This window comes from Catharus ustulatus, chromosome 6, assembly GCF_009819885.2.
Source record: "Catharus ustulatus isolate bCatUst1 chromosome 6, bCatUst1.pri.v2, whole genome shotgun sequence".
In the NCBI taxonomy this organism is placed as follows: domain Eukaryota; kingdom Metazoa; phylum Chordata; class Aves; order Passeriformes; family Turdidae; genus Catharus; species Catharus ustulatus.
In genome coordinates this window covers 48,969,293-48,989,487 of record NC_046226.1, presented here as the reverse complement: position 1 = coordinate 48,989,487, position 20,195 = coordinate 48,969,293, and the positions used below count along the sequence as shown (strand labels likewise).

At 40.7% G+C, this 20,195-nt stretch overlaps 1 protein-coding gene across 7 annotated transcripts in view; it reads left to right on the top strand.

The window, feature by feature from the left end:
* PTPRJ (protein tyrosine phosphatase receptor type J) overlaps window positions 1-19,952 on the top strand; it is a 72,394-nt gene extending 52,442 nt beyond the window's left edge. For 2 of the 7 annotated variants that reach the window (XM_033062989.2, XM_033062987.1), the window contains 18 exons: window positions 944-1,219; window positions 2,447-2,722; window positions 3,332-3,598; window positions 5,366-5,647; window positions 5,898-6,032; window positions 8,568-8,778; window positions 8,942-9,057; window positions 9,617-9,704; window positions 10,973-11,014; window positions 11,872-11,880; window positions 11,975-12,062; window positions 13,131-13,221; window positions 14,021-14,094; window positions 14,234-14,368; window positions 14,778-14,897; window positions 15,247-15,407; window positions 15,874-16,009; window positions 16,704-19,952. In XM_033062989.2, coding sequence (XP_032918880.1) covers window positions 944-1,219; window positions 2,447-2,722; window positions 3,332-3,598; window positions 5,366-5,647; window positions 5,898-6,032; window positions 8,568-8,778; window positions 8,942-9,057; window positions 9,617-9,704; window positions 10,973-11,014; window positions 11,872-11,880; window positions 11,975-12,062; window positions 13,131-13,221; window positions 14,021-14,094; window positions 14,234-14,368; window positions 14,778-14,897; window positions 15,247-15,407; window positions 15,874-16,009; window positions 16,704-16,862 — 2,666 coding nt within the window. In that variant the 3' untranslated portion in view covers window positions 16,863-19,952. The remainder of the gene's footprint in view (window positions 1-943; window positions 1,220-2,446; window positions 2,723-3,331; window positions 3,599-5,365; window positions 5,648-5,897; window positions 6,033-8,567; window positions 8,779-8,941; window positions 9,058-9,616; window positions 9,705-10,972; window positions 11,015-11,871; window positions 11,881-11,974; window positions 12,063-13,130; window positions 13,222-14,020; window positions 14,095-14,233; window positions 14,369-14,777; window positions 14,898-15,246; window positions 15,408-15,873; window positions 16,010-16,703) is intronic. The other 5 variants (XM_033062992.2, XM_033062991.2, XM_033062993.2 and 2 more) reach the window with 4 other exon arrangements.
* The last annotated feature ends 243 nt before the right edge of the window (window positions 19,953-20,195 follow it).

The following is a 20,195-nucleotide window of genomic DNA, read 5'->3' as shown; positions in this document are numbered from 1 at the left end:
AATGGACTAAAATTGTCTGTGCTTGCATGTGCCACCTGTTATTTCATCAGTTATTTCATCTTCATGTCTACTCAAGACTATGTAGAGATTCAGCTGCTACCGCAGTGTGACTTTTCCTAGACACTTGAGGTCTGAATATACCCCTCACAATGCCTCTGGGAGTGGGTTGTCACAGCTCATAGCAAAAGATATGCTGTTCAGAGATGTGGTGCCATGGTCACGGAGTCATTTTGTTCTTAAAGATCGTTTTGGACTCTTTGCAGAGTTTGGGGCCTGAGGTTCCTGTGGGCTGTGACTGACTCACTTCCTAGGGTTGTATTATCAAGTGTGGTGTCAATCTCACTGGGTTTGTTCCAGGGCACCTTTTTTCCCAGACCAGATATATGGGATAGGAGGAAACACTACTTTTGTGTCTAGCTCAGAAATGCAAAGACAACAGGCACTGTCTCTACAAAGTAATTAGTGGAGTGTGTTGTAGAACTGCTACTGAGTCGATAAGCTTTCTATGCTGCCTGTAGTGAGTTTTATCTGTCTGGAATTGGTGCTGAGTTGGCCTTGCACACCCCCTAAGGTGTGTCAGCTGTTGGACCTGCTCCAGAAGCCCATTTCTTTCTCCTGATATTGAGGAGAGTTTAGGCTGAAGGTCTCAAATTGAGACTCCTGGGCATGATTTAGCGTTAACAGACCAAGATCAGCTTGGACTGTTTCTTTCCCTGATTTCCATCTGTTTCTCTATCTGGAAAACCACTGTGGAAACAAGGAATTGTTGCATATGAAATGAAATAGAATATCCCCTGAAGTTCCTATGACCTTTCTAGAAATGCCTCAAACAGAGAAGTGACACTTGGCTCCAAGTGATGCTCATTCTGTGTGGAATAGGGAAATGTGGCTGTGGCTCTTCTTTATTTCTGTTTTTGACAGGTTGTTGTTTTGCCTTTCACAGGGCCCAGCCCAGTTCATAATCTCACAGCAGAATCCATTGGTGTGACTTCTGTCACCTTAAAATGGGAGGTGACTGACAGTGCTTCTGACTCCTACACGTACAGGATAGAGGTTGTAAATGGCACAGACAATACGCTTTTGGTGAACCAGACAACCAATGAAACCAAAGCAGAAATTACCGGCTTAATCCCTGGGACCCTGTACAACTTCACAGTATTTGCTGTAGCAGCTGATAATAAGACAGAAGGAGAAGGTGTGACCATAGAGCAGTATACAAGTAAGTCGCAGTTTTTTGCATCCTTGTTCCTGGTGGTCTGTGCTTTGCTGTGCAACATGGGGCTCTGCTCACCCTCCCAAGGGTTGTAATTTAAGCCTCTTTCAGGCAGTTGGGGATTCCATCCTGGAGCTGAAGATGGCCACTCTCCAAACATCAGATGTTATTGTAGAAGCAGAATTGCCCTGGTATAAAGCTGTTGGTAAAGCTTGCTCCAAGACTGTCAGCCAAGAGAAGGGACTTTTCTCTGAGCACTGATCTCTTGCAGATTTGGGAAAGGGACATTTGTGATTGCTTCCTAGAGTATGGGGGCCTGAGATTCTCATTTAAGAGGCTCCCACAAAAAGTGTACTGTGCTGGGTGAACCTGTGTGATTTGGGGGCCTATAGCTGCCTTTGTGGTGCAACCAGCTGAGAGATTCAGGCAGTGCTAGATCAGGAGAACTCCTTTGGCTATCTAGCACCTTTGCCATGCTGAACATTAAAAGTCTTGACATGTGGTGTTGGAGGGACCATTTTGGAGCTGGCTTGCAAGGCAGTAGCCCAGCCTGATTGCATAAAGTGCATTTGAAGGCGAATAGATGGGTGTTCCTGTCATTTGTGTTTTCCTGAATTGTGCCTGCATGTATGATCCTAGCTGACCAGTCAGTGCCCAGAAGTCTCCCCTGTGCTGTCTGTCTGTAATGACTAATTACCCTCTTTTAAAGATGCAGAAAGAATAGGGGGCTGGAGAAAGTGTCTCCAGAAAGTCTGGAGATGGTTTCCTCTTGTATGGAAGTGAAGTGCAGGGCATGAGAATTGGAGAAGAGTGTCTGAATCATCACTGCTAATCCTCTTCTAGTGATATTTCATCTTCCTTATATTTTGCTGTACAGACTGGCACCACTAGCATCTTTCCCCTCCCATATTCTCTCCTTCCTGTCTACCTTTTTGGCTTGCCAGGTGAAGCCCTGCAAGTGGTGGCTCCAGGGTGGCCTATGCCCCCTTCTTGACTTTGCCTATGAAAGGAAAACGAGTCATGCTTGAGATGGCTCATTCTCAATTTCCTGTTCCCCAGCTATTAATGCAAAAGCCTGCAGGAATGCCTGGTGATGCTATTGGGGTGCACCTGCAGTCTGGACCATGAGTGGTGTGAGGGAATTGAAGGCCTGGTGTTGGCTGTGTTTCTTGTTTGCATGTCTGTGAGCAGCTGTTCTTGCAGGTTGATGAGTTGTTGCTTTGCCTTTCACAGGGCCCAGCCCGGTTCATAATCTCACAGCAGAATCCATTGGTGTGACTTCTGTCAAGCTAAAATGGGAGATGAATGACAGTGCTTCTGGCTCCTACACGTACAGGATAGAGGTTGTAAATGGCACAGACAATACACTTTTGGTGAACCAGACGACCAATGAAACCGTAGCAGAAATTACCGGCTTAATCCCTGGGACACCGTACAAGTTCACAGTATTTGCTGTAGCAGCTGATAATAAGACAGAAGGAGAAGGTGTGACCAAAGACCTGTATACAAGTAAGTCACAGGTTTTTTTCATCCCTCTTCCTGGTGGTCTGTGCTTTGCTGTGCAGGACAGGGCTTTGCCCACCTGCCCGAGGTTGTAATTTAATAGGAGCCTTACCTGAACCAGAGGCTCAGAGTGAGTGATTCATGTAGAGAAGCAGCATAGCCTTGATTGATTGATTGATTGATTTACTTATTGACCACCAAACTTCCTCCTGACCCCCCACCATGAAACAAAAGGTCCTCCAGAACAAGAGCTAAACTAAAAACTGAGCAATCAACCAAACTGAGATTGCCTGCATTGCCAACCATACCCATCCCTTTCTTGTCCACCTGTCTGGATTCCCTGGGAGCTCTTGCTTCAGCGGTGCCCCAAGCCTGTATTTTGGAGTGTCAAAGGGAGGGGAATGCCACTTGGAATGGCTGTCTTCAGTTGTGTCTTAGCTGCCCACTGGTGCAGCAGCCTCCAGGAGTGTCTGGTGATGCTGCTGGGATGTTCCTGCAGTCTGGGCCATGAGTGATGTGAGGGAATTGAAGGCCTGGTGTGGCTGTGTTTCTTGTTTGCATGTCTGTGAGCAGCTGTTCTTGCAGGTTGATGCGTTCTTGCTTTGCCTTTCACAGGGCCCAGCCCGGTTCATAATCTCACAGCAGAATCCATTGGTGTGACTTCTGTCACCTTAAAATGGGAGGTGACTGACAGTGCTTCTGAGTCCTACACGTACAGGATAGAGATTGTAAATGGTACATTTGTGGAGAACTGGAGATTCAATGAAACCAAAGCAGAAATTACTGAGTTAATCCCTGGAACAATGTACAACTTCACAGTATTTGCTGTAGCAGCTGATGATGAGACAAAAGGTGACGCCCTGTCCATAGACCTGTGTACAAGTAAGTCATAGTTTTTTGCGTCGCTGTTGCTGGTGGTCTGTGCTTTGCTGTGCAGGACAGAGTTCTGCTTACCTGCTCAGGGTTTGAAATACAATATTACATTAGCCAGAAGTTCTGCATACAGCCTACCTGGAGACAACAATAGTACTGTGTGGTAGGGAGTTCTTTGCAGGGGGTTTTGTTGCTCTCTGTTTCCTCTAGGTGAGCCTCTCGGGTCCTTATTTGGAAGGCTTCCCACAGAGTATGCCTGGGAAATTTCCCCCTTTGGAGGCCCCTGGATACAGCTGAGCTTGGGCAGAATTGGATGGGATGGCTGTCAGCCCTCCTGCTTTGCTCAGCCCATCAGCCAACAGGAGAAGGCTGAGTTACTGCTGCATTCCTCATGTTAGGCATTGTATTTTCCTCCTTGTTGTGACACTGCCTTGTCCTTTATTTTGTTTTGTCCCATTTTGGCTGAGGTGAAGTGTATGTGGCCCAGAGCTCCCGAGTGGGTTTTCCTAAGGGGCTCTGGGATGAACTTGCGGAGTTGCTCGTACTCTGAAGGTCCTGCTTGGCTACTCAAAATTCTGAGTCTGACTAAAACATGGAAACATAGTTGTGCCTCTGCTTTTTTTGTCTGTCACAAAATATTCCTGAGTGTTTCTGGAGTCTCTTTTTGACTTGCACAGGGCCCGGGTTTTTCTTCTATATTGGGGTAGAGTGTGCTGGTCTTTGATATCTTCCCATGGAGCACTGATGATACTTCATCTAACTATTCCTACAGGACAGAGATAAAAAGTCATGACTCCTCTAGAAACCAGGCATCCCTTGTCACCAGGTGTCAGAGGTGGTGTTCCAGGGTTTGTCTGTAATCTCCTATAATTACACTGTATTTGTAGGAATAACTGACAGTGTTACTGAAGAAAAATAAATATTTATAAAATTCAGTTCAAGTTCTAGTCACTCACATCTGTTTTTACTAAATCTATTACTTCTGGTACACAATTGTGCTGCTCCTTAGTTTCTTAAAATAATACCCCTTCTAATAACAAAATAATTTAATAGATCAGTCTATTACCCCTGTATTTGCAAATACCGAATACTTACTGAGAGAGGAAATAAATTTGTTGTGTGTTGTAATTGTCAATTTATAAATGTTTTGGTCCTCTAGGCCAAGTTTTATAAGACGTTTAGTTTAGAGGAATCTTTCTTCTCAGTGTTACAGCTACAATACTTAACTATGTTTCAGTATCTGGTCATAAGGTTGCAATTTTTATATCGTGTCCTAGAAGACTCTCGCCCAAACTGACTTGTTACCGTTGCTGCTTTTAAGGATGGCTCCTGCTGTACTCTTAATGGACAGAGATTAAATTAATTCTCTTATTTGTTGGCCACTAAGAGTTTTTAATAATTTTAGAGGAATTTAGTGGCAGTCTACATACTACTCTAAAAATGTTCATAGAGTAATATGTTGAATGGTTGAACAATATTTTGAAAATGTTGTTGATCTTGATAGATAACCTAAATTTTCCCAGTAACCCTGTCTGTAGAAGAGGTAAAGAGCACAGAATAGGTCTGTGTACTGTGTTAAATAGTTATCTTCCTCATGGGGTAACAAATCCTTGTGTAGGCAATATGTGCCATGTAGCCATCTTTTAAAAGGGGAAGGGAATGCTGAAGTTTTCCAAGCATTTATACACATAACATATAAATAGACAGCTGTTTCTATTAAGGGCAAGGCTTGATTTCTTACTCCTCCTTTTTTGTCATTCTTTTTTCTTTTGGCAGTACCTCTCTCAGTGAATTCATTTCAGTGTGAACCGGTGGCCAAGCAACCTTTCCTAAAGCTGAAGTGGAAGTGTCCTTCTGGTAACTACGCTGGCTTCAGAATTGAAATATCTAATACAAGTACTCTAGAATTGCCTCCAAACTGCACGGCAGAAGACCCTGAGCAAACCTTCGAAATAGCAAGTTTACATTTTTTCAGCACCTATAATGTTACTATCACAACTCTTTCAAATGGCAGAGAAAGCTCTCCAGTGACCAAGTTGTGTCACACCAGCATTACTGGTAAGCATTAAGATCTGAGAATGAAAGGTACTTGTAGGACAAAAATGTTAACTTAATGGTTGCAGAATACCAGACTTGGTATGCACTGCATCACCAACCTGCAGATTATGAATAAAACACTACATTAATTCATAGTCTAATGTGATGCACAATAAATATACATTATGTGAACAGTGTTGGTATAATGGCTTTTTCTTATTGGAGAACTTTTATCAGTGTTTAATGTACTAAAAAATGTTTTTGTTGATAGACCCACCTCCTCCAACTGAAGTTCCTTCAGTCAAGGCCATCAGCCACAGCTCATTGTCTGTTGAATTCTCTGATTTTGGTTCACTGAATGGTCCATTAGAAGCCTACGCAATAATGATTACAACAGAAAATCAAAGTAAGATGTTTATAATATTATTGTGTAGCTGAAACAATTTACCAGGCAGCATTATGTTTTATACTCTAAGTAGGTGTTAAACAGATGAAGAAAGAGCAAAATCAGAACTTCCAATGACTTTTCAGAAACTGTGGGGCAAATACCTTGCTTGCTTGAAGTCAGGTCACTCCTGTTTTCAGAAGATGCCTGTTTTCACTCAGTCTTTTCCTGCCTGACTTATCTTTGTACGTTAATCTCATATGCATTGCTCTTGTGCTATTGTCACCTTGATTTCCCAGTGATTCCCTTCCCCAAGATTGTGTAGTATCCTTTCTTTCCCCACAGAATAATTTTAGAGCAGCTAGTAGAGGCAGCTTTGTAATACGGCATGTTTTTTCCCCTTCATTCTTCAGCTGAAAGATGCCTGCAGTAAGGTTTTAAAAGGAAAAGAGCTTTTTCCCTGATTTTACTCAAAAGTCTTTAAGGGAGAGATGGGATGTGGGTGGAAGGCTTAAATATCATTGACAGCATTAATGGAAGTTAAATGCCATGGAAAACTAGAGGATGGCCTATCAGACTGGTGTATTTAAAGCATCAGAACTGAGAAATGTCTCTGATAGGTGAATGTCTAATGATAAATCATTGAATTAGGGAACTTAGTTTTGCAGCATAGGTTCTACTCGAACAACTGTTCATTTTTGCCAGTGCACTGGAAGAATAAGGCACCTGATGAAGACAGTTTCTGCTAAGTGGTAGTTGACAATCATGCTTATCCTTTGTTTCAATACTGGAAATTAATTTTGCAGAATTTTGATGATCGCTCTTCCTTCAGTGGTTTTCCATTGCGATATGTATCCAAAAATGCATGTTTGTGTGTGTGTGTATATATATATCTATGTTGCATCACATCAGTACAGAAAATTCCTATTTTTCACATGCCTACTCAGCTGCCCCAGAATTGCTGATTTGAATGCCAATCTCTTGCATGCAGCTCTTCTTGTAACTTCTGCCAGTCCTGGTTAGTCACAAGGAGATTTGATGCATTCTTCTGTGTGGTTTGGATTGGAAGGTATTCAAGGAGGAACTTGTAGGATGTGACTGAGAGAAATAAGGGAGTAAGGTTGCCCACATTTGTAATGTAGAGTGAGTGCTTTGATGGGATCAGAAGACAACCTTACAGCCAAGCTTCTCTTCAGCTTTGTTGTTGAAGTAGCATAAATATTCTTGAGATGTTTCTCTAAACCAGTCATGGTTACCTTTAGGATAGACAGAGGGGACTTAATTCTGTTGTGTAAGAAATGGTGTCTAAGACTATTTGAAATGTCATAGGGTGGTATTCGAGGCATCTACAAGGAGCGGATATAACCAGGGATGTACATCCTGTTGGAATGGAAACTAGGGACAAGACAGAGCATAATGTATCTTGGGTACTATTGAACACCCATTTCTAGGCAGCTGAGTTAATTGCAACCTCATCTGCCTTTACTGAGACCAAATTAGTGCTTTAGAACAGTTGTCATGCACCCTGCTGCTGCAGAAGTACAATTGAGGAGAGCTTTGCTGCTGGTGGTAGATCACCTGTTGTCTGCACAGCTCTAGAAAACTTACCAGACCTTTTCCACCTTTCAGAGCCTCCTGCAAGGCTTCTCATTTTTAAAGGTCAATTCAGTATTATACCCACTTTTAGAAGGACCTGTTAGCTTTGTAAAGGCTACAAGTCAGTAGAGAGAAAACTTCTGTCCAGTGAGAGAGATTGTTCATCCTCCCTCAACACTGGGAAGATTTGCTAATTGGCTTGCTCTTGGGTTGTTGGGACAACTGGTAAGTCGAGTTTATTACCTCTTAGGTTACATGTACCTCAACTGTATAATTGCCTCAAGGTTCTAGGATTCATCTGCTCTGAGAACAGACACTGTCAATTGGTGCTGTTCTGCAAATCTGTCCTGTTGGTCACTGCTCACTGTGGTAACCTGTTCTTAATCTTCTGAAGGGGAAACGGTTCTGGCCATTATTTTGTCCAGTGCTTGTCTATGTCAAGGAAAGGCAGAAATTACCTCTTTCATCTCCTACAGTTTAGGTGTGAGACTTCTTGTAGGATGGAACAAGGTCAGAACAAGTTCAGTGTCACCCTAAATGAGGCCTGATGCTGTTTGGATAGCACAAATACTGGTGGATTTTTTCTACACCATTTGCATTTTATTCTCTACATACAAGAATTGATAGAACATGTGTGGGTATAGTTGACTTGGCTGGTGAAGTCTGTCCACAGGGATACCTGATTCCAACACTCATGTACCTTTATTCAGAAGCTCTACTATACACGGTAGAAGTAAAACCAATAGCAAGTTAAAACAAATAACACTGGGGAGAGGTAGTGGAGTAGATTGCACTGCAGTAGAAGAGGTTTCTGAGATTATCTGTCGCTCTCAGCCTTTCATTTTAGGCTGTACTTGTGGAGGAATGACAGCTGTGGTTAATGTGACCAACTCAACCACTGTGCCAGTTGATACAAAACCAGGGAATGAATTATATCCATGTTCTTGTTTTTTCCTGAAGGTTCTGAGTCTTTGAAGTCTAAATTGAACAATACATACAAAGATTTCAAGAAGAAGAAGACAACTGCTTATGTTACATATGTCATAAAAACAGAGCCAGCAGAATCCCATTCTTCCCGTTCTCAGAATGGTAAAAACATCATTAATGTAGGCAAGGGAAACACAATGTATGGCTACGAAAATGGGCCATTGTTCCCTCTTCGTTCATACAGGTATTTATTTCAAACCACTCTATTGTTATGTTTTCTGCTGTTGAAATCTGGGAGATAAACTAATGGAAAGATTAAAGATCTTGCTAAAGGCTGTTAAAACCCTGTAATGTACCTGTTTTTGTGTTTGTTTTTTTTTTTTTTCTTATACCTTCCTTTTCAACAGGGCATGTGTTGCAGGTTTCACTAATATAACCTTTGTGGCCAACATAATTGAGGGGGAAGATAGTTATGTATCATTTTCACCCTGTTCTGAACCGGTTTTACTACCCCATGATCCAGGTATAGTAAATGTCAAATAACTATAGCATTGGTGGCTTGGCACATACACAGCATGTGGAGATTCCTTAATTATGGCAAGTTTCATAATACCAAAACACCTGTTGGTTCCTAGCTTTGCAGCAGCACTTCTCTGTAAATTCATACTTTACTAGGTCTTTGGGTGATCCCTTTTTTCCATGTGAGATTTCACTGCATGAGTAGCCAGAAGCCGTGCTACTCATGGCTGCTGAAAGGGATTGGAGGACACAGTGAGACTTTGGTCAAGCAACAAGTGGCAAATAGCAACTGATGGTCTCACAGTTATGTTGAACTAGAAGCAGGTGTATTGGAATATAGATACCAGTCCTTTGATCCCAATTTTATATTAATTTAAAAGTTTCTGGTTCTTATGCTTAATGAGGTTTCAATACTGGTACTGCCAAAAGACAGTAAAGACAAGTTTTTTTTAGTGGAGTGGAGCATGCTTGGCTAGTCATTTGCAAGGTTCTGCTGTAGCATGTTGATTCAGTTAGAAGTTACTGAAGAGGAAAATTATTAAATACTACTTCTCTTTTATCAGGTGTTGTTGCTGGAGTGGTTATTGGATGCCTCTTGGCTATCTTTGCTGTAGTCGCTATAGGGGGGTTCATATTCTGGAGAAGGAGAAGGTAATGTGTGTTTGTTGTTGTATTGGTTGTGTTGAGGAGCACCAGTTTCACTTTAGTATCTTTCTCCTAAAAGGACTATCTGTCATGATACATGTCTGTCAAGACATTTTAAAATATGTTGTATTAAAATGTTGTTTTTATGTTACAGATTAGATTTTAAGTATCAAACCACTTGTTTAAAAACTTCATTTAAGCCCATAGTTACAAACTAATAAGTTAATAAGAGCTAAACAAAATTAATTTTAATTCATAAAACAGAATTATAGAATCATGGAATGGCTTGGGTTGGAAGGGACCTTCAGGATCGTCCAGTTCCAACTCCCCTGCCATGGGCAGGGGCACCTCCCACTATCCCAGGTTGCTCAGACCTTCATCCAACCTGGCCTTGAATACTGCCAGGGATGGGGCATCCACAACTTCTCTGGGAAACATGTGCCAGTGCCTCACCATTCATGAATAGTGATAAGTCATTCAGTCACAAGTGAGCAAACATCTCAAATTATTGTGCTAAAAGTAATTGGGTGTAATTGCACCTTAGATGGTTTGATTTTAAATTACCCATCAGTCATTTTTACTTGCTTGGTGGTCTGTCACATGAAACTTCTATTCTGGAATTTCCAGAAGCTGATGAGTTTGAGCTGGTCTCTCAGTTTTCAGTCTTGTTCAGATAATCTGGTGTGTAAAAGCACACAAAGGCTTTTTCCTGCTTCTGACCATGTAGTACATCCTTTCTGTGGAGTTAGCCCTAGGGCCCTTAGTCCAGTTTTCTTAGCTGCTTTAATTAAATGTTGTTATTTTTGCAGTTGTGTCCAATAGCTGTGTACAACCATGGGAAGAGCTTCCTTTAAAGATAACAACGTTTCTTTTCATTCAGCCACTACTGAATGACTGACACGTTGTTGTTGAACACTTCCTCTAGGGATCTGAAATAGTAACAGTTCTCCTGAGATATCAGTTAATGGTGCAGTTTTCTCAGATGTGCATCTTCCACCAAAATATGTGCTTAGTGTCCAGGCTTTGCACTCTGGTTCCAACAGAAAGAGGCAGTCCTGTTGCACATCACCAAAAGAAGGATGAAGTTTGTTGGTTTTTTTTTTTTAATTCCAGGTGTAGAAGTTTACCTCAGGAGTCTGTGGGGGTTTTTTCACAGAAAAAGATACTTTTAAAGAAATTGTTCTCAACAGGCACAGGAAACAGATAAGAAATCTCATATAAATTCCATTGAATTCTACTGTGAACCTATTGTGTTGTTTTCTTTCACATTATAGGAAAGATAAAAGAAACAATGACGTGTCTTTTTCTCCAATTAAGTAAGTTCGTATCTTTTTCTCATGGTTATTTTCTGAGCTCAAGTGATATTTGCAAAAATTACTCACAACTCAGATACTTGTTTTCTCAGGCACAAGTTTGAGAAAACTTGTGCAGTTTTATAGAGAATTTTTAAGTATTAGCTCCCCATGGAACTGAAAGACACCAGCATACAGACTAAAAATAATCGTTGATTGAGACTTCTAGAGCCACCACAGGGATTTGAGTGTACACTTCATGAATCAATATTAGGCACACAAATGCTCCACATGGTTTTGAGAAACAGAATGTTTGAATGAAACAATTTGTGCACACTGAGGGAGCTATCCAGATTGCTGATAAAATGTAAAAAGGCAAAATATGTTCTGTGACCTGAATTTTTCTTTATTTTAATGATTACTTTGTGCTGAGCCATTCATCCAGCTAACGTTGTGGTTGTAAAAGCTGGCCATGCAGGTAGTGACTACAATGTATTGGAAATCACAGGCAACTGAATCATACTATTGGTTCTGGCACCAATTTTTGTGCTGGTGGAAGGCCATGGCCGAAACATCCCATGGAATCCCATCTCTCTCCCATAATTTCAGTGGTTGGGATAAAATACACCAGGGAATGGGGTCAATCCAGTGGAAGCAGCTGACTGACACCTCATATGATGTTCCTGTCGTGAACGATGCACTGTTTTCTCCTTGATTTAACAGAGCAGTTAACTGCTATGCTTGATACCCTGCCCCCTGTAAATGCATCGTTTTGTGTCTGCAACTAACAGTCATGCTTTCAGTCTTAGATTCACATAATGAAAAATACAACTGCATGTGTCTAATCAGCCTTTTTTTCTTCCCCTCACCCTCTCCTGAAGAATCAAGAAGTAAGTAAAGCATACTTTCTAACACATTAACTGAATTAATTAATGGCTTATTTACCTAACACCAGTTGCTGACACATGGCTTTTCTCGTTCTAGATCAAAAATGATTAAAGTGGAGAACTTTGAGTCATACTTTAAGAAGCAGCAAGCTGACTCCAACTGTGGTTTTGCTGAAGAGTATGAGGTATGTGCCCTCAGTGGAGAGAGAGCTTCATGACAAATATTTTTGGAAAGACAAATCACCTTTCCTATGGAGCATACACAAGGCTCACTGAAGGAGGAGAAGGGTCTTTTTTTTTATGGAGATGATTAAGCTGTGTGTGTGGCCTTCCCTTCCCTTACGCAGCCCTAAATTTAGTTGAAGTGCATGATAAATACTTCCTGCCTTGAATTATTAGCTCTGACTGTGGGCTTGTAGCATGGCCTGCTTGGCAGAGCTCTCACTAGAGAAATCTTTGCCCCAGTCATATTCAGAGTTAGTTTATGGGGCACTATATAATTTCTCTGCTCTTCAGTTTTCTCATCTTGGGTTGTTTTGGGGGTTTTATACATATCAAGATAGGTCTGTTGCTAATCTTACTGAGTTCTGTAGTGTGTAGGCGGGCATGATTTGCAAACCACACCTGTGAATAGCTCAGTCAGAGAAACAGCAGTTGTGATTTGCTTTCTGACCATAAGAGTTTTTCTATGAAATGTGTTAAAGCTCAATTGTTGTAAGGAACAAAGGACAGGAAGGAAGTGTCAGGGAGGATTCTGTGTTGTCATGTCTGCTGTTAAAGAATCTCATTCTATTTCTCACCTGCTCAAAGCTATTAATTAACTTTCTTCTTCAAATTCTGTCTCTTTGTACTTCACTTTCTCTCAGATTTTGCTTCCTTCATTTGGTTCATGATGTGTTTGCTCATTTCTCCTTGTAATGTCTGCAGAGCTTATGCAGTAGTTCCCTGCCTTGGGGACAGAAGGAACTGGCTTTGATATCAGTGTCTGTTTCCACAAAGCTGTTTCCAGGCTTTTAAAGTCCATCTGTGGGTTTTAAACATACTGCTATTCCTAAATTCTGTATTAATCCCTGCTCTATCAGATTTGCTACTGTCACCCTCCCACTCTGTAATAAGATGATTTTTATTGACATTTATCCCAGTTTAACATGCCTACTTTTACAGTACTGGACCCGAGTGTTTTTACTGTTTTTCTGTTTCTGTATGATTGCTAAACCAGGACCAGGTGCTCATGAATCCTCCTTTTATTGTAGGAACTCAAGTCTGCTGGTGTTCAACAGCCCAAATTTGTTGCTGAACTTCCTGAGAACAGGGGGAAAAATAGATACAACAATGTCTTACCATGTGAGTTATTGTCTTTGGGTTTGCATCTTCTACTGGTTGAGCTTTTAAGTGAAAGCCGTTGGTCTTGGCTAATCTGGCTTTAGTAGTACCCAGAGGTTTCAAATATCATTTTCCAAATTAATGAATTTGGGCTGCTGCTTTCCCAAAGTCACTGTGTAAGCAAACCTGAAAGAGCCTTTCCTCAAGGATAGCTTTTCAGAAAGCTTCTTAAAAGAACTTTTTCTTAACTTTAATTTTCCATTCATGAGAAACATAGAATCCAGGTTGAAAATACAAGAGGATCACAGCTGACCACAGATGAATAAATGTGCAGAACTATGAGAAATATTAACACCCTACTGGCCAGATTTGCAGATGAAGTAAGATTTTAAGCCCTGTCAAGCTGCCTGTGGCTATTCAAATGTAGCAGAGAGTTAGAAGTAGTTGAAAAGTGAACAGTGGCAGGTACTTAAGGATGCTTTGGAGGAAAAACGTCAGCTACCATGGCAGCAGGAAACAAATCACTTATTTTAATCCAGTAATTAAAACTGTAGTAAATTTTGTGTTGGGCTAAAAATATATAAATTGGCAATATTAAACCATATTTAAAACCAGAATAATCTGTGTTTTTTGAGTGTTTATCCTGGCAACTCCTTTTTCTGAAGGCTAGTGCTATTTATGATTCCTAAGCTTACATTTTATTCTTAAAATGCACATCGAACATCTTTTATTTAGGAACCATGCATTAGATAAACAATATTTTGCTGAAAGGTTCCAGTTTGAAAATTCATAATTGTCTTTTCCTTTTTTCTTCCTGCAGATGATATTTCCCGTGTTAAACTTTCAAATCAAAGCTCTGGAACTGGTGATTATATTAATGCAAGCTATATGCCTGTAAGTTGCATCATTAGCTGAAATTAAATATCATGTGTATTTTTCTGATGTAGGCATATAATGATGTTTAAAATCAGCTTTTATTTCTCACTGATGTGTGTATATATATACACATTTATTTTGGTTTTTTTCTTCTTAGGGTTATAACTCAAAGAAGGCATTTATTGCTGCACAGGGTCCATTACCCAATACTATAGAAGACTTCTGGCAAATGATTTGGGAAAAGAATATCTACTCTATTATTATGTTGACAAAATGTGTGGAACAAGCCCGGGTATGTTATTATCAATACTGAATTGTCCCTTGAAGGTAGCTGCATCTCTTCTAGTTTTCTAATTTTGTTGTTACCTTAGTGGTTTGGAGACTGCCCTGTCTTTTAATAACCTTCTTCTTGGTGGAAGACTGTTTTCTAGATTAAAAAAACACTTCTTTTGTTTTTCAACTTTTTCATATTTTTTGTGTCTGCTGACTGCCAGAGTAGTCTCAGTAGGATTGTGGAATCACTGTAGTTAAGGGTGGATTCTTCTGTCTAAAGAATGATTTTGATAGATCTGCTCTTGCCCTGGACTAGCCCTTGAGAAGGGTGATGTGCTTCCTAGACCTGCTTCAGGTGGTGTGTTGTGTAAAAGTGAGTTGTTTCATTGCTGTATGTGGTGTGTCTAATGCTGTAACTTTCTTGTTAGACAAAATGTGAGCAGTACTGGCCTGACAAACAATCCAAGAGCTATGGTGACATTATTGTGACAATGGTTTCAGAAGTTGTCCTTCCAGAATGGACAATAAGGGACTTCACTGTAGAAAAGGTGAGGACTGCCTTGATTGCTGATTGTTAGTGTGTAAATAACCTTGTGCTTATGGAGATCCCTGTAATATCTTCTGGACTGAATAATTAGTCCCATCAGCAAATACAATGTAGTAGATGTGATCTTGGAGTGAAGCAAAAGGAAATTATTTTAAGGTATTCTCTACAACAGCAGAAGAAAAAGGAAAACTGGAGTATCATTGGTCAAATCACTGCACAGTTGTACCAGGCATCTTTGATATACCTGAGCTTGGCCCAGTGCACGTGTCAGGAAGCCCAGCTGTTATTCCTCCAAAGCCAGTTTTCATTGCCTTTTTCATTAGTTTTTTTAATGTCTACTCTTCCTGCAGGACAACAGCCCAGAGAGCCACACAGTGCGTCAGTTCCATTTCACCTCCTGGCCGGATCATGGAGTGCCAGAGACAACAGACCTTCTCATCAACTTCAGGCACCTTGTTCATGAGTACAACAGCCAGAATCCAGTAGACTCTCCTACTCTGGTGCACTGCAGGTAGGAAGACGGCGTTTCTGTTAGACTTTTGTCTTGTGGTTTTCTTGAAGTCAATTCCATTTCAGTGGGATTAAAACCAAGGTAAGCCTCTCTGTGTAAGGATGTGGGCTATTTACCTTGCCAAATTAAAACCTTTGCTCAGTGCTTCAGAAACTACCAGTGCTGTGTAGGTAGCAAAGGAAGGGATACAAAATGTCATAAGAGCAGAGCATCTCACCTAGCCTGGAAAACTGAGCTGGAAATGATATCCTTCCAAGAGCTTGTATATATAATCCTGTGCATGTACAAGGCTGAGAATCCCCTCTTGGTGTGGTGGTAAGAGCCGCCCCTCTGTGCTGCCAAGATTTTATTACCCGTGCCACTGAAATAGTAGGAGGCATCATCCTGGCTTCCCTGGCTTTTTATCCGGCCAGCAGTGAGCCGGTGGTTGAGAGGAAGCACAAACAACCTGTCGGTGTCGTTGCAGCGCTGGCGTCGGGAGGACGGGGACGTTCATCGCCATTGACCGCCTGATCCAGCAGATGGAGATGGAGAACAGCGTGGATGTGTACGGAGTGGTGTACGACCTCCGCATGCACCGACCCCTCATGGTGCAGACCGAGGTGAGGCCCTCAGCAGCACGGTCCTCAGATGTGCAGAGTCATCCACATGTAGCTCTGAATGACAGGACAATAAGATATTAAGGAGTTTCAATTGCTCTTCTTTTAAATTCCCTCCTTCCTGCCCAGTCTCTTCCCCACACAAGTAGTTGCAGACAGGGACCATAGTACATCCAAGCAATGTCTTTACAGAATACTTTGCAGGACTGGCATTTGCAGCTGGAAGAAATCAAATCCTGAAGGAGATTTTTTTGCAGACTAGTTTTACCCGTGTGGGTTTTATTCTTTAGTTGTGAACCAGAATTATCTGGAGTCAAGTGGTCTCAGTATGCATGTTTTGTGTTTTGCAGGAATACAAGTATTCCTATGGAAATTACCACTTTGTTCCAGAAAGGTGTATGGACTAAGCTGATTTGAAAAAGGCTGTAAAAACTCTATCATTAAAGTCTTTTAGGATAGCATTAGACATGACAGATCCTAGTTCTAGGCAGCAAAACTTTATCCTAGTGTTTTTTTTATTGGGAAGGGGTTGATCATCATGAGGTCCTTTCCATCTCTGTTTTCTATAAACTGTACATATAAAACATGCACTGTGATAACACTCAGTGCAATGCCCAAACCTATATTTGGAAGCAGAATTACTTCCAAAATCAGGTATTTTTTAGAAATGTATTTCCTTCTCTCTTTCTCCCATCAGGACCAGTACGTCTTCCTAAACCAGTGTGTCATGGATATCATTAAATCCCAGAGAGAGAGGCAAACTGACCTTATCTACCAAAACGTGACAGCAATGGCCATCTATGAGAACATCACACCTGGGCCAGCCTTTGGGAAGGCCAATGGCTACCACGCATAATCCAGAAGGAACCCAGTGCCTCCAGGAAGGTGTTCCCTGCCCATAGGAAAGGGAGGTGTCCAACTTGTGTTTTCTGGGATTATGTGCAGTGTCTCATGTCTGGCTTCTCCAGTTCTGTTTGCATTCAAAGGTGTGATCTACAGGAGGGAAAACACAATGCTGGCAGGAGCTGCAGACTGATGTTAAAAAATCCCAAACAACAAAACCCAAGCAAAACTTTTTTGAAGTTAACAGAGGAATCTTGTTTTTTCTTGGGAATTTAACAGTACTGATAGGTGAAATAGCATTTGCAGTATGAACAGTGAACTAGAGTTCAAATATTAAAATAATAACACAAGCTTTTTATTACAGTTTTATATGATTTCATTTACAGACACCAGGCTGGTGGGTTGTTTTAATATATTTAATTGTAAGTTTCAGGAACATATTTTATCTACTGTATCTTGTTACTTAGTTAATAGATATGTGCCTCTGTGATTTATTTTTTTCTGTTAATTTTTATTTAAAAAAGGAGTACGAATGGCTCCTTCAAATGGACATTTATACTTGGAAATTGTGCCTTTTCTAGTTGATACTCTAGGAAAAAAACAGCAGAGATTCTATTTTTGTACTGAAACTCTTAATGAGAACACAGATTTTTAAATAAGGCTTATGTCAAACTTAACTGTAGTTGCACTGTTGGCAGGACTCTCCAGAAGTTTGGAGGTGAGCTTTGTTTTTGCATTTCACCACAGATATCCCCTGCCTTAATGTTTCGGTGCCTCTGCCAGAGGAAAAGGAGTGTGGTCTGTCACTCCGAGCTTTAACTGTAGTTAAAAAACAGAGCAAGTGAATCTGTGAATGTGTGTGCGGGGGAGTGTGTGGGGGTGTGGATGAAGGACAGAATAACTCCTCCCTGTTCCTGTTTTTATACAATTTATAATGATTTATTTAAAGGTGCAATATATGATTTACTGAATAATGCTCACTCTAATAGAGTTTTTCTCAGGTTGGTGTCTTTTTATCATTGTTGTTGTTTTTCCTCAAATATATAAATCTGTGAAAATGCTGAAACTAAGGTTCCAAGTGTTCAAGCACTCCCAAACGGATCGACTGGCTTTACTGTTTCTACCAAAAGACATTGCACAAAATTCTGCTGTAATTCAAATTTCTCGGTTGTTTTAGCCATTCAAAACTGAGACACATCTTACCTGCCTGCATCTCACTGATCCAGTGTAATTGTTTTGTAATTATTTGCAATGTACTGCTGCTTTTGTTTTGGCTGGTCCTTTTAGAAACTGAAGGAACAAGCAGAAATCCCCCGTTTGCTGATTTCACAAGTCAAGGATCAGATTGGATTTATTTTGCTGGTACATAACTGTTAGACTTAGGAAGGCATTACCAATGAAGGACTTAGGTAGCTTGAGGTGGGGGGAGGGTGTGTTTTTGGTCTTTGGATCGTTGCACTGGTTGCATTGTAGATGAATATGAAGTTTATGAATAATGCTATAGAATAGCTGTAAAGCAGGGAAAAAAATCTTATGAAGGTTTAATAACCAGAGTCCCTGGAATTCTGCTGCTTTTTTGTTGTTGTTTTGGGTTTTTTTCTTTGTTTTAATGGAGTTGTCAGGAAAAGCTACAGATGCTAGGAGTATATGTGGCTTTACAGTGGAACCTGGCAACCTCACAGGATCCAGTGTCAGCTGAAGGAGAACATAGGAATTCCTGGTGCACAACTGTAACTTTACAAATATCCTGAGGAATTTTTTACAGCCTGGTGTGAAACTGTGGTGTGCTGTGTGAGCAAAACTGGAGGACAAACCACAGTGCACTTTTGGTTGTTAGGTTTTGTTTTTTGTTTGTTGTTTTTTTTGTAAGCAGCCACTTGTGGGTTCTCAAATATAATTTTGTTTCTCTTTCTCTGGAAACACTTAAATAAACCCTTGTCATGAGGTTCATGATTCTGCCCAGCTCCATCCAAACTGGCAGCCCACATTGTGGATCTCTCATTTGCATTTTTCCTAAGCTGCTGTCAGATGACAAAGATAAACCACTTGCACCAAATAGAACCATTCCAAAAGAACTGGGAGGGAGGAAAGTCTGCCCTTTACAGTCATGTTATTTTCTTTATCTCTCTTACTCTTTTAATTACTGCACATCTGTGCAGAGCACAGAGCCAGTATTTGTTATTCCAGGTCTCCCAAGGACTTGCTGCCTTAGGGTGGCAAGTGCTCTTTTGCTTCAGAAGGCCCTTGTTTTGTATAGCATAGAGGAGAGGGAGATGTGTCTTCCATTCTGGATGATGTTGTTTCTATTCTGTTGCAGCAGAACATCAAAAAATGAGCTAGGACAGTACGTGTTTCTGCCTAACCACTGCCCAAATCCTCTTACAGAAAACAAATGATGGATCTGTCCCATTATTTTGGTGTTCGAAGCAGGCATCAAATTCTCTCACGTGCCATCATCTAATGAGTATCCATTTTTAAAGAACTGTATCCTGGTGTTTTTCCAAAACTGATTGTTTTGGAAACTGTGAGAAGAGACTGAAGGTTGAATTAAATGATTTCTTGATTCTGTGTATCGGTGGAAAAAGTTGGTAAGGCTTAAACTGTTGTAAAAATAAAGTTGGGCGTAGTGTCAGTGTGAATAAGTAGGGCATTCCTTATAGGATGTCTCTGCAGGAAAAGGACTACAGGTAATGCTTCACTACCTTGTGGATCTGTCTTGGTCAAGATGACTTGAGTTCCTGCAAATGTTTTCTCCCTGCCCTCTGATGTTCTCTGTGTTATAATTGCGGAGATCTGTCTCTTTGGTCAGTGTTTTCTCTCACTGTTGCTTATTTAAAGCTGTCCACTGAAAGCTCCACTGTGTGACAATTGCATCTCTTGCATTTCTGTTTTACTCTTTCTTCCCATTTGGGGCCTGCTTAAGAAGGGAAAAGTTGATGTGTTTCAAATAAGTGACTGTTGAATATCTTGAAATGATGTACAAATTTTATTGTTTTCATATTTGTTGTACAGGAAATTTCAGTACATGTCTGTAATATTTTTAATGGTTTGATTTGTTCTTAAAAATACAAAAATAACAATTAAAAAGCATCATCCTAGAACACTTTTGGTCTTATTTTTTCTTTACTGGGATTTTGAATACAATTAATGAATTAATGAAAACAGCTATTTAATTTAGAAGGGCTTTATAAATAGAAAGGGGCCCCCCATCCTCTGGGGTGGCACTTGAGTCAGTTGCTTATTGCAGTCACTGGAGCTCCCTGGGGTGGTGTTAATCTCTCATTCAGACATCCCTGTGAGGCCCTGGGTCTGAAGTTAATGTGTCCTGGCAGTTGGTAGCTTCTCT